The sequence below is a fragment of the Musca domestica genome, unplaced genomic scaffold (assembly GCF_030504385.1).
Source record: "Musca domestica strain aabys unplaced genomic scaffold, Musca_domestica.polishedcontigs.V.1.1 11, whole genome shotgun sequence".
NCBI lineage: Eukaryota > Metazoa > Arthropoda > Insecta > Diptera > Muscidae > Musca > Musca domestica.
The window spans coordinates 11,691,971-11,704,962 of NW_026712133.1; the positions used below are offsets into that span (position 1 = coordinate 11,691,971).

General features: G+C 32.1%; 1 protein-coding gene across 1 annotated transcript in view; it reads right to left on the reverse strand.

The window, feature by feature from the left end:
* Positions 1-564: 564 nt before the first annotated feature.
* LOC101893830 (insulin gene enhancer protein isl-1) overlaps positions 565-12,992 on the reverse strand; it is a 62,912-nt gene continuing 50,484 nt past the window's right edge. The window contains exons 3-9 of the mRNA XM_020039331.2: positions 11,192-11,322; positions 10,923-11,117; positions 5,445-5,565; positions 5,060-5,222; positions 3,776-3,991; positions 2,378-2,558; positions 565-2,305 (exon numbers count right to left, since the gene is read on the reverse strand). Coding sequence (XP_019894890.2) covers positions 1,992-2,305; positions 2,378-2,558; positions 3,776-3,991; positions 5,060-5,222; positions 5,445-5,565; positions 10,923-11,117; positions 11,192-11,322 — 1,321 coding nt within the window. The 3' untranslated portion in view covers positions 565-1,991. The remainder of the gene's footprint in view (positions 2,306-2,377; positions 2,559-3,775; positions 3,992-5,059; positions 5,223-5,444; positions 5,566-10,922; positions 11,118-11,191; positions 11,323-12,992) is intronic.

Genomic DNA, 12,992 nt, shown 5'->3' on the forward strand with positions numbered 1-12,992 from the left:
GAATTACGAATCGTGCCGTATGAACGGGTTAATTCGTGTACCTAATTCTGAGAGCGAACAACGTTGTTCGGTTTCCAATGGAAACATGCTATAAGGGTCAAACAACGAATAGAGAGCGAATCAAGTGCAGTGGAAACGCCACATAACACGCCTTTGCTATGGTACTAGGCTAACGGGAAAGAGACCACATAACAATTATTACGATACAATTATTATGGCGAAGCATGTAGGCTTATATGTGTTGCTACCTAGAATGCCTCGAATAGCAAAGACAATTACGCTCAACTTTTCTTTACACTTGGCGCTTGGTAATTTTATCCTATTGTTGGCATGCAAAATGGAAAGTACCGCAATGTCAATATAAAACCCCAGTGATGTTTTATGTTAGCATACAGCTTATTCCGCACGGTATTAAAAATAAATCCGGTCGTGAGATATATTTTTGTATGGTAAATAAAGCAATAAATCCCGGTGATGTGGATGATTCCAAGTCGAGTTAGAGTCGAATTTGAATACATTTTGAGGAAAATGAAAAACGCTTTTCATTATGTTATTATAATTTTTTGTTTATTTTTGCTTTAATTTTCAAACATTTTCTATGAATACTAAAATTAAAGTTAAAAATACAATTATTTTTTCTTATTTTTGTTGTGATTTTTTTACATAACTCTATAAGTACGTATGTATATATATAAACATTTTGTGTTAATACATGTTTACTTAGAAGACTATTTATTAAATATTCACTATATACTATATGTGTGTGTTGTTTACTTTATAAATGTGTTGGCATTGATTACACCTAAAATAAATCAAGAGAAAACATAAATTTGAATAACTAAAAAGTATAGAGAGGAAGAGAGATTGAGATGAATGAGGGGGAAACGAGATTTATTTATTTATTTATAATAATATAATACTATTTTACAATTAATATTTTACTTGCAGAGTTTTGTTTGATGATGATTATGAATGAAACCCCAAAAAGTCAGCGAAAGGTTTCGCTTGTTGAGGGGGGTTCAATTTGAAACTTGAAAAAAAAAAATAAGAAATACAAATGGAAAAGAGAACAAAAAGTCAACAAAACATTGAAATAGAAAGAAAAACAAAATCTTCATTTTTTAATATTTACATTACCAAAAATTTGTTGCAATAGTTGTTACAATAACAAATGTGAATTAATTTACAAAACAAAAGTACATCCCTTAGCTTTTTAAAACGAAATAACTTTTAAAGTGAGTGAGCATTTTGTTGTTTTCTTTTTGAAAATTTAATTTAAGAAATTATTGAATACTTTTATTTAAGACGAGCTGTGTGGATGATTTATTTATTCATCGTTCAATAGTTAATATTTGCTTCAATTTATTTTGAAATAAACAATGATGTTGCGTTCTAACTCAAAGGCAGAAATGTTACATCTAGATGGCGCTAGCTTTTGTTATCTCGCCTTATGCTACGTTTACATGGCAATACTTTTCGCTTTTATCATTGTGTGCTACAATTGTATCTTGTATTAAATGGATCATTAAAAAAGCCCAGCTGATTTCATTCGGTCTGTCAAAATACATCGTGACTATGAATTAATTCTTTAAAGGCCATGGTCATTTTGACAGAATAAAGGAGTTTCAACCACTAGCTATGATTTTCCAACTTATTTAATCAAACATTTTAAAAATGTAAAAAGCAGCATAATTTTAGTATTGGACATATATTTTTTGAACTGAGAAATCCTTTCTAATCTTTCGGAAAGGATTGCATTGTATTGCTCATTATAATCGTATCTCATATTTAATATGTCGTAAAACATTTCTGTCCAAGTGTTAGCTAGATCAAAGAATCCCTAATAACTTTTTGTGTAATACATTGCTTTAAGCTCTTTTGTTGGAGCTTTGTGGTAATGGAACTCATAAATTGCACAAGCCCGTGTTTTTTACGGTTTAACATTCCATTATCGGTGGTCTAAACCATCACCATTCTAAAGATCGCAGATTTCATAAAACTCCCATTGAACGAGACACAGATGTTGATGATGATGACGACCCTGCAGATGTTGATGTGGGGGATCCTGTGACTTTTTGAAGCATCTGCATCAATTGCTCTGTTGCCGATGGCATATGTCCTCCATTGTTGGCGAAAACACTGGACGATGTCGGCGACGATGCCGATGCGGTTCCGGCGTTACTAGAATTGTTGTTGTTAAATTGTTGTGGTGTTGATGCTGAGATACCTGCACTGCCAGCAACAGAATAGGATGCTGAGGAACAGGATGATGATGTGGTTGAAGATGGCGTCAGTGTTAGTTTTTCTGTTTGTGAAGCAACAAAAGAAGCAAATTAGATTCGATTGCACTCGTTTATCTACGGACTGCCGGGCATACTGTCATCGCTCTCCAAATAGGTGACATAGGAATCTGTACTGTCCGGATGATGATGTGAGGTAATTCCTGAGTCCATACTGCCACCGGGTGGTCCGTTCATTTGTTGACCCGGTATTTGCGGATGTGGTCCTTGTTGATGGGGCTGCAATGGTGGCATACCATTCAGATCATAACCATGCATCTGTAAAAGAGAGGAGAGAAGAGATAGATATTAGAAATCAATTTGATAAAATGGAATTGGAGTAGTATTTATTTGAGGATTAATGAACTTGAAACCAACACAGAATCAACGATTACCGCGGGCTTTGCGTATCGTGCTGACAAAAAAATTAAATAAAATAAAGTAATAGGTGTGTTCCTGCAAGAATTATACAGCAACTTCTTTCGGAGAGAGTCAAGTAGTTTTATTCTCTCATTTGCAAGAAAAAAAACAAAAAACAAAACAATTAGGCTTGCGATTTTCAAAATAATGATGTTTTTAAGCTGCCTGCTCAAAGAAGAGAAGAAGAAGAGTTGCAAGCGATTGCAAGAAAAAAATTGTCCGGCAAGAATTTGCAAATTCTCAGTGAAAGAATTGTCTAAATGTCTCTCTCAAATCGCTTTCCTGCATAACTTTTGTGTAAAAGACGACTTGCAGTAACAATTTGCAACAATTGTCCCAAATTTTAGGGTAACCAAACACATCAAAGGCCAAGTAACTGAAAAACAACGCCACGTGGTCGTTTTTGCAACACGAAAGGCAGCTTCCTGACAAAGCATTGATTCTGTTTTGACATTTAAAGTGATCTTTATAAGTAAACCTCGGTTTGCAAAAGACAGAACAATTGAGTTAATAAAACATTAAAATTTATCTTTGTGACGTAGGCTTTCCAACAATTGGAAAATGCTCCATAAGAAGATTGATTAGAGCTGCAAGAATTTGAAAATATTCACTACGATAACCGATTTTCCCTTTATGATATCGTAAAAATTGCAAAAATAGTAGGTTCTTGTTTATTTTCACCCCCTTTTTCATTATTTTATTCAGCAATATTTAATGTTTTTTTGCATTTGTTCATAATCTTAAAAATTGTTATCATTTGCTATAAAAATGGCTAGGCAATGACGTTAATAATGGAGTGCGTGTATGTGGTAGTAAAATACAACTCTGATTCAAGACAATTTGTCTTGTGAAAACGTCATCTTAACACTAAGAAGTTTTAAAAGTCAAATTTAATTTAAAAAGTGAGTGCTTCGCGTTAAAATATTTCTGCCAAAAACAAAGGAAACAAACCCATTCACTCTGTACCCAATAAGACTGCCTCTTAAAAATTTTTATATAACTCCAAAACCCTCTACATTTCCTATCAAAAAAAAAAAAAAAAAATATAGACGCTTTTGAATTTTAAGCGAACTTACCTGATTGACTAGTTGTTGAAATGCTGGTGTATGGGTATTTATGGCACCATTACTATCCAAATCAGCGTGCAGTGCGAAATCAGACAAGGCTTTCCATGGTGGCTGATATGTCTGTACATCGATACCCTGCAGATTTAGTGGTGAATCGTGTCTCACGGGTGAACTGGCAATCATGGGTATACCCTGCATTGCTCCATAGCCGAGTTTACGACCCTCCTATAAGAAAAAAAATAAATATTAGATTTTGGAAATACATAATAAAAGGAGAAAAAGTCCAAATTTGAGGTTAAGATTAACGTTAGACATGTGGTCTGCAAGAATGTAAAATTTTTTACTACGATAACCGATTTTCCCTTCGTGATTTCGAATGAAAAAAATGCGAAACTAGAAGATTCTAAATTAAGTAGGATTACCTCGTGAAATCATATGTTAGACAACATTTCATTGTCATGATGTTTCTTCATAAATCCATGGCCTATATAACCTAAGTCCATCTGGCAACTAAGTTTTCTGTCACAAGACATAATTGTAATTTAAATTTGAAAGAGAGTCAAATCGCGATTGTGCAAAACTGATTAAGTTCAATTTTGAAATTGAATATTTTGAATAAAAGACTATTCAAATTCGTTAAAAATATTGAGAAATTCATATCATAACAAAAACCGATTGGCAGCGTATTAGAAAATATATACAAATCCACTTATTTTAGAAAAAAAAAAAACATTTAAATTTTTTGACATATCAATGTTCCCAGGGGTTGATGCATCTACCTGTATTTTTCATGTAGCATGGCATACCTTGTGACATATCATAAATTGATGTCAGAGCCGCACTTGAATCCTGCTGCCGTTTTTTTTCTTACAATTTGACATTAATATGCCTAGTCATGAGGCCAAGCTGTTTATGTACCCACACCTTAATGTCAAATTGTAGTCAAAAATAGTCTTCTTGGCTAACCTTCTATAGGCCTTGTATAAATTCATTCTATACAAAAATCAGAGATGGGAACCAGTTTTCTATTCAGTTTAATTTGACAAGGTAAATTACAGGAAATGCAGAGATGGGTATTATTACTTGAAATGAGGTAACCATGAAAAATTGGTATCATGGATAAAAATCTGATTACATGATTACAATTTGAACTTAATTTAAAAAATTTTTTGCTATAATGCTTGATATAAAAAAGGAATTTTATTATCAGATAGAAACCGATCATAACCTCACTTCCTTTCAAAAAGATATAATTACAAAATTAAATAAATTTCATGAGACATTAACACTTACCTTTTCCTGTTGCATTTGCAATTTCATTTGTATGGTTTTCTTTTTGTCTTTACAACGTTTATTTTGAAACCACACACGTATAACGCGGGGTGATAATCCTGTCATTTCTACCAGTTGCTCTTTCATGAGCGCATCAGGTCGCGGATTAGCATTATAGCAGGTTCTGTAACAAAAGTCGAGGAATACATTATAAAAACCATAAAAAATTTAAATCGGAAATCAGATTCCAGGCACAGAAATTTTCATAAAAAAGTTAGTTGATCAGAAAGATGAACGAGGGAAATCTTAGTTATTATTTCCCTTTCTCTCTCTTTCTCCCAAAAATTCAAAATTAATTTTATTAAACTTTCTGTGCGCAATGTGGATTTTGTTTCTGTTAACTCACCTTAATGTATGTAATTGTTTTTCATTGAGCACCGTTCTTACTCTCGTTGGTTTTCCATCCGATGGTCCCGAAGGCCTTTTATCCCTAATACTTTTGTGTGAGCCAGATTCACTGCCAGAGTCTACAAAGAATCAAAAACCGAAAAAGTCTACATTTTAATCATGCTGTGGCTTTTAATCGAATACTTTTCATTGCAATTCCAACACGAGCAACAACAGCAACAGCCAAAGGCTATTCAAAATTCAAGGGTAAATCAATCAATATCTAAAATTATAATTTTTTGAGCATTGTATTTGCCAAAAAATGTGGAAACTTTACAAATAGTCCGGCTTTTTTTGCTGACGCAAAGAAATAATACGAAATTCTGTTGGTTATATCAACACATGTTGATAAATTGATTGTTTTTTCCAATACAGAGACGCCAAGTACAAAAAAATTCCTTACAAATGTTTCTCAGCCAGGCACAGGCAGCCAGCCAGTCAGCCAACAAGAAAAGAACATCAAAGCAAATTCCCTTTGTCTGACATTGGAAATGTGATCGCAAAAGATCAATTGTTTTGAAACAAGTTGTACGCTAGTTGTTTTTTTTGTTTTACTCGAATTGGGATAAATTCAGGAATTCTTGGTTAGGGGAAAAGAAAATAAAATCAATGGAAGACAAGGCTCGTGTCAGAGGTCATTTTGTTTTGAAGAAGCAAAAAACTGAAGTATTCTTCCCGAAACATATGCTCAGGAGACTATGAAAAACAATATAATTAACTTCTTCCCCCATTATGCTGGGGATGAATTTCGTTTTGTTTTGTCTCTATGTGTGATTATTAAAGATGTCTCTTTTTTCCCTGTTTTTTTTTTTTTTTTTTTCTTTCTATGTCACAATAATATGACAATAACTGATCGTATAAACATTGTCTTTTATGTCAAATCTTTGTCAAAATTTTCATTCATGTTTTGTTTGAGTGAGGTCTTTTGTTTGCTGAATTGCCGTGCTGTCCAAGACTTGAGAAAGTGTGAAGGATATAATAACGTCAAATTACTAAATTTATGGGTAATAACCGAATTAGGCAGATGTTACAGAGTTGAAGTCACGCTCATATAGGCAAAAAATAAACTTTATTTTACGGAGTGAAAATTGAGAACTAATAAACAAACGTTGTTTTTATAAAAACAACAATAAAGGGATAAAACCTGGCCATTTTGCAACAACAAAATTGAGAACTATACACGGTAAGAATGAAATCGGTTTAGGGTTGCATTTTTAGACACATTGTTAAATGTAAACATTAGGTTAATAATCTGGTGGTTATAGCAAGGTCCATTTATAAGGCCACCTAAAAGTATGTTTACATGCAAAACTTGAACGTTGTTAATTCTGATAATTGACCAATCACAAGGTTTTACATGTAAACATGCCAAATACGTCATGGTACATGTTTTATGTGAAAAATGTGTTGTCCAGGCGATGCAAATTTTCCATAGTCTAGAATGTCTTACATTTATAAAGCATTAACATTTATCTTTTAACTTTTATTCCGTCTAGTTTCTTCAAGCAAACGGATTTTTTTCAATTTCCTTACTTCCAAATCGCAGTAATGTATTTTGACATGACATTAGGTAGTCAGCTGGCTTGGAAGGGGGGAGCTTATACTTGGTCCATGTTCACCTGTTGCAATAATATTTTTGACAGGGAGTCTAATGATCAACTGTCGTAAATGGAGTAAATTTTATTTTGTCATATGTTGTAGCATATATTCACGACAACCCGATTAGAGTGACAGATATTTGGTCTGTTTCAGAATCTGTAGTTTTGCAATATTTTTCAATATAGTAAAGGGGGAAGTTTTACAGTTCTGTAACAGAACAATTATCGACTAAAGTTGGCTTTGTTTATTCACTTTTAAGGGCTGGAGCTAGTAAAAGACGAAATGTCAAAGTAACTCTGAAGATAAAGCAATGCTGTTGAATATTTTGCACTAAACCCCTTTCTAAAAAACAACATCAAATCATTACGTACAAAATGAGTTTTGCTATTTCTGGTAAGAGAATGGTTTGGTATAAAAGTACTGTTCCACAACCTGCTGGAATATTTTACTACAATAACCGATTTTTCCTTCATGATATCGAAAAAAATGCAAACGGTGCTAACCAATAAATTTAAACCCTGAAATGATAATTTCGTTTCAATAGGATTGCATAATGTATTTCTCTTTTTTTATCAAATTTGCCTAAAATGAATCTCTCCATAAAAGTGAGAGATAGAAATCTTCATGTTCTCTCTTCTTGTTGTTACCAATCATAATAAAAGATAAATATCGATAACTGATAATTAAAACTTGTATCACAACGTAATTACATGCTGTTATCTAATTTGCGGTGTGATTGAAGTTTTCGACTGATAGAAAAGATCAAAGTGACATAAAAAGAAACATTGTTCCTTGAATACTCTAAGTAAAATGATGTACATTTCGTATGGTTTGATAGCTTTGAAATTTGCATTTTGCAATTTAAACATTTGCCAAGAAAATTATGTGTAAACGGTTGAGGCTTTACATTGATATAATCTTTAACCTCGGGAAATGTTGATAGGTGGGCAAGTAAATTTTATGATTCAAAATCAAATAATAAACATAAACACGTGTTAAGAAATTACGATATTTTTTATTTCTTATAGTACACGGATAAAAAAATATTTTTGTATATACAGAGCATAGAACCAGAACCTGCAAGAATCTACTATTTCTGAAATTTTTGCGATATCATAAAAGCTTTAAAAAATTGCTGTTTAGATACAGATAGGTTATCCAAGAGGGGGTTCATTTATAGGATATTTAAATGTATGTTACTGGCATTTACACAAGACAATTTGTCTGGAGCCACATATTTATACACTTCATAGATTGCGTGTCTTATAGCCTAACATTTCTTAAAGACATTTAATGCTATAATTTTTTATATTGGAGACAATTTTGAAAAGTACCAAATTTGTCGAAAAAAAGATCGCATTAGTTGCTCTGTTCCAGAATTGCAAGAGGGTGAAAGCTTTAACTACAATATCCGATTTCCCGTTATTATATCGAAAAAATTTCAAACTAGTAGATTCTGGCCGGTTCTGAAACAGATGAAGTATAAGTAAGGATTTTTGAACGATCTTAAATCCCTTTAAAATATTCTCATATTCTCTCAGTGCATCAGCCTAAAAATATGCAATATATTTCAAACGAAAAGTGTTTACCCAAATGTAGCTAGCTAGCTTGATCAAATTGATGATCGATTATCAACGAATGTAAACATGCGTCGATCATTGGAGGGCGGCATCGATGTATGTTATCTTAAGTGTGACGTTGATCACGGCTTGTTGCGGAGTTATACGCAACGAACTTTTCTAAGAAGTTGTTGAGCCAATGTTTTTTATGTTGTTTAACAAACCACAAAGCGCTAAACGCTTGAATGCAACAATTAAACATTTACTTTGCACTCATTTGTCGTTTGTTGTCTTTTTTTTTTTTTTTGAAGATCTTCTACGACAGCGTACCATCATGTCGATTGGAGTTCGTTTTAGTGTCGCAGCGCAGCACTTTGAACATTGATTGCATTACATAGAAATGAATATTTACAAACAAACTCACACCTCCTCTCGCGTTTTCCCTGTTTGGTTGTAATTGACAACATAGATAGAGAGTTGCCTAATATGTACAAAAACAATGTAAATATTTGAGGAAAATTCACATATGTCCACATAAAATTGATGACAGTTGTGCAAAAATTCCATCAAACAAGAAAAAAATGGTGCCTAGTTGTATCGCCCGACATTCGGTTTGGCCTTTGTTTTAGTCCAACGCCTTCAGTGCTATTTTTCTGTACGATGTTTGAGGTGATATTTTTAGTTACATTTGTTGTTGTCGTTTTTTTGTCATTGTTCTAGTCAAACAACTAGATTATGTCGTTGATATGATGTGACACGTGCAGCAATATGTCGCTTCATAGCAACACCAACAACTTTGTACTATTATCGAATGCTGTTTGCTTATCGATATATTGTCTTCTCCATAGACCAGACAAAACTGCGGCTTGTTCTCTCTGTAGTTTAACACTATTAGTTCTAAGAATTTTCGAATTTACTTTAAAAAAAGAAAAAAAAAAAAAAAAATTAACAAAAATAGAAAAGGAATCAAACATTTGTGTTCATAATTTGTGGTATTTTTGGAATCAATAATTGTGCAATTTGACATGTGGCACGACCTCATTAAATTTTGGGTTAAATCTCTTTGTAAACCATGGTGGAAGAAGAAGAAGTCGCATCAATACAGCTGCTGCGACAATGAACTGTCAAACAAATTTTGGAATTCAAATTTTTGAATGAAAAATTATTGAAATTTTTAAAAATTCTTGAAAAATGCATATCAGAACAACCTCCTGTTTGTGTCGTATAAGAAAACATCTAAAAATATACTTATTTTTAACAAAACATTTCAAAATTTTTCTCATATCGATGTGCCCAGGCGTTGATGCATCTACCTGTATTCTTCTACCTTAGTGTAAACAAAACCTTAAGGTAGCTTCGCACGGTCACCTACTTTACGCATTTACAAAGATACGCGATTCCCTTGGCGTATAATCGTTACACAAATCAGACGCAATGTCAAAATTTGTTTACGTTTTGTTTATCTTACGTGCTATGATTCCCCTTCCAGTCCAGCTGACTGCCATGTGTAATGTCAAAATACATTATCGTAATTGAATCCATAGAACAAATAGCCAACAAAGTATAAAACATTTTGAGATTTAATCTGGTTTTTAAAATTTGCAGGTATACCTTTAGTATGGCGCCATGGTAGAAGAATATAGGTAGATGCATCAATGCTTGGGAACATTGATATGTCAAAATTTTAAAAATGTTTTATCAAATATAAGTATATTTTTAAATGTTTTCTTATACGGCGCAAATCGGTGGTTGTTATCCTATGAATTTTTCAACAATTGTTATAAATTTCAATAATTTTTCATTCACCATTTTCAATTTCAAAATTAGTTTGACAGTTCATTGTCCCAGCAGCTGTGTCGATGCGACTACCTTTATTCTCCTACCAATGTATGGGGCCATGGAAGACTATCTAAATGACGTGCTTTATTAAAATGCGTTTACATGTAATAGTTAACAAGAAAAGACAACTATTGTAACGTCACTAATCCGCCAAAATGCATTACGAATTACGAGAATGGCAATAAAAATTATGATGGTTTAGAGTTATTACAATAATTATAATACATTCTTTGGACATTTTGTAATTTTATCGTAATTTATATGTAAACAATCGTCATGAATACATTATAAGACTATAATGTAAACTAGCTACTTTGTGCACATTTTTAGCATTGGATAATTATATATTTTCATAACATTTTGCTTTGTTGGAATTAGCATGAAATTTAAGAAATTAAGTTTCAAAATTTATTTTTCAGTTTTACATTAAAAACACTCACCTGACATTGAACCCAATTCGCTGGAATGATTATTATTATTGCTAAGACTTGAATGATTGTTATTATTACTACAGCTATTGTTATTGTTGCTTTCCAATGACGATGAGGTCAAACTGCTTTGGGAGGATTTTTCCAGTACATCATGGTCATCTTTACAATATAAAATGCCACCATCTCTTAACGCAAATTCATCACCTATGAATAATAATAAAAAACACAACAAATTATTATGATATTACTAATTGGATTGTAATCCAATAAACATTTACCTGGCAGTAATTGTCTCGCACAGGCTGAACAACGAAAACATTCTATGTGGAAGATTTTCGTTTTGGCCCGCATCACAAAATCGCTTTTACTAAAGGAATTGCCACATTTATCACATTTGGTGCCGAATAATCTGTAAACAATAAAAACAAAACAAAAAATTACATAAAATATATGCAAATTGCTTAGATTTATTCATTAAAATATTTGCTTTAAACATTTTCAAGTTCAATTTCATGTGCATTTCAAATTATCATGTAAAAAATAGAGAAGCCTATTTGTTTTTCCATTTTTTTTATTTTGTTTTTGCATAAATTATTTATCTCCTCTTTGAGGGTTTGTTAATCAAAAGTTTCATTAGTTTTTTTTTGTTTGTGATTTATTATATTTTGGTTACTTTGTGTCTTTGTTGAACCATCAATCAAACAGGTAAAGTGCTAATTTATTACTTTAACGCTTGAGTTGTTAATAAATTGTTTAAACATTTACATAAATACACATTGTTTTGTTTGATTTATTTTATGAGTTGTACTAAACAAAAAAGTCACAAGTCTACAAACCCAACGACACAATGTCGAGCAAACAGCGAACATTTAAATGTCATAAAAACAACACAAATAACGAACAGTGGCAAACAGCTGATTTTGACATGTTAGAGAGAAATGCTTCTAAACAACTATTTGCAATGAAATAAAATGGTTATAAATCTATTAGTTATATAATGACAACTTTAATGAGCTAAGCTAATTGTGTTTCATTTGAAAATTATTTGACTTGCCAAATATTATTTGGCTGCTGTTCTGTGTAAATCTGTTCTCATTCTATCCTCTACAAATTTTCACAAAATATCTAATAGAATTCACATGTTCACATTTCACATAATGTTAATTATCAAATTATTTCATTATTTAATCAAAAAACGCGCAATGTAAACGTGAATAATAACACAAATTATGTATGTTTATACCTAGCAAATATATGTATGTCAGATTTCGTTTCATTATTGCCGTTAAGCGTTGCCTATTTGAGTAGTTGCTACAAATAAAGTAATTTGTTGCACAAACACGAAATTTTATTTGGGTAAACACGTATATAATATGTGCGTGATATATGCATATATGTATGTGTAGAGATCTCATGACCGGCTGATTAAATGATTGATGATGATACAGCTATTTTTTTGACTTGCAAAGTTTTCGGCAGAAAGTAAATGGTTGAGGGAGAGGGAAAAAAATAGCCTGTACTATGCTAATTAGGTTCGTCTTTTCCCCATTTTCTGGCAACAAGGTTTTTATCACTAGGAACACTGTGAATGAAACAGCTGTTCGATGTTTTTGACATTTAACAGGAATAGACGTCAAAATCTTTTTATATCTAAATTTGATAATGAATCAAAAAATCAGCTGATAGTACTGAAATCACAGGCTACTTTAAATTCACGAAGAGGAAACCTCTTATTTAATTCACTTTCGTTCGGATTTTCAAACTATAGAACCTAAAAGCACGCTTAAATACAAACCTTTATCTAGGTTAACTCTGACATTTGACCAATCACAAACGATTTGATCATGGAAATCATACATTAAATTAATTGTGATTGATCCAGTATCACGGTTAAACTGGACAATGATTTCGGTTGAAGACTACAAGTAGATGCATCAGCGCTTTGGAACAAAAAAATCAAATCAAAAATTTTTAAATGTTTTGTCAAATATAAGTAGACTTTTTTTTTCTTATACAACACAAATCGGAGGTTGTTATGATATACATTTTTCAGCAATTTTTACAAATTTCAATAATTTT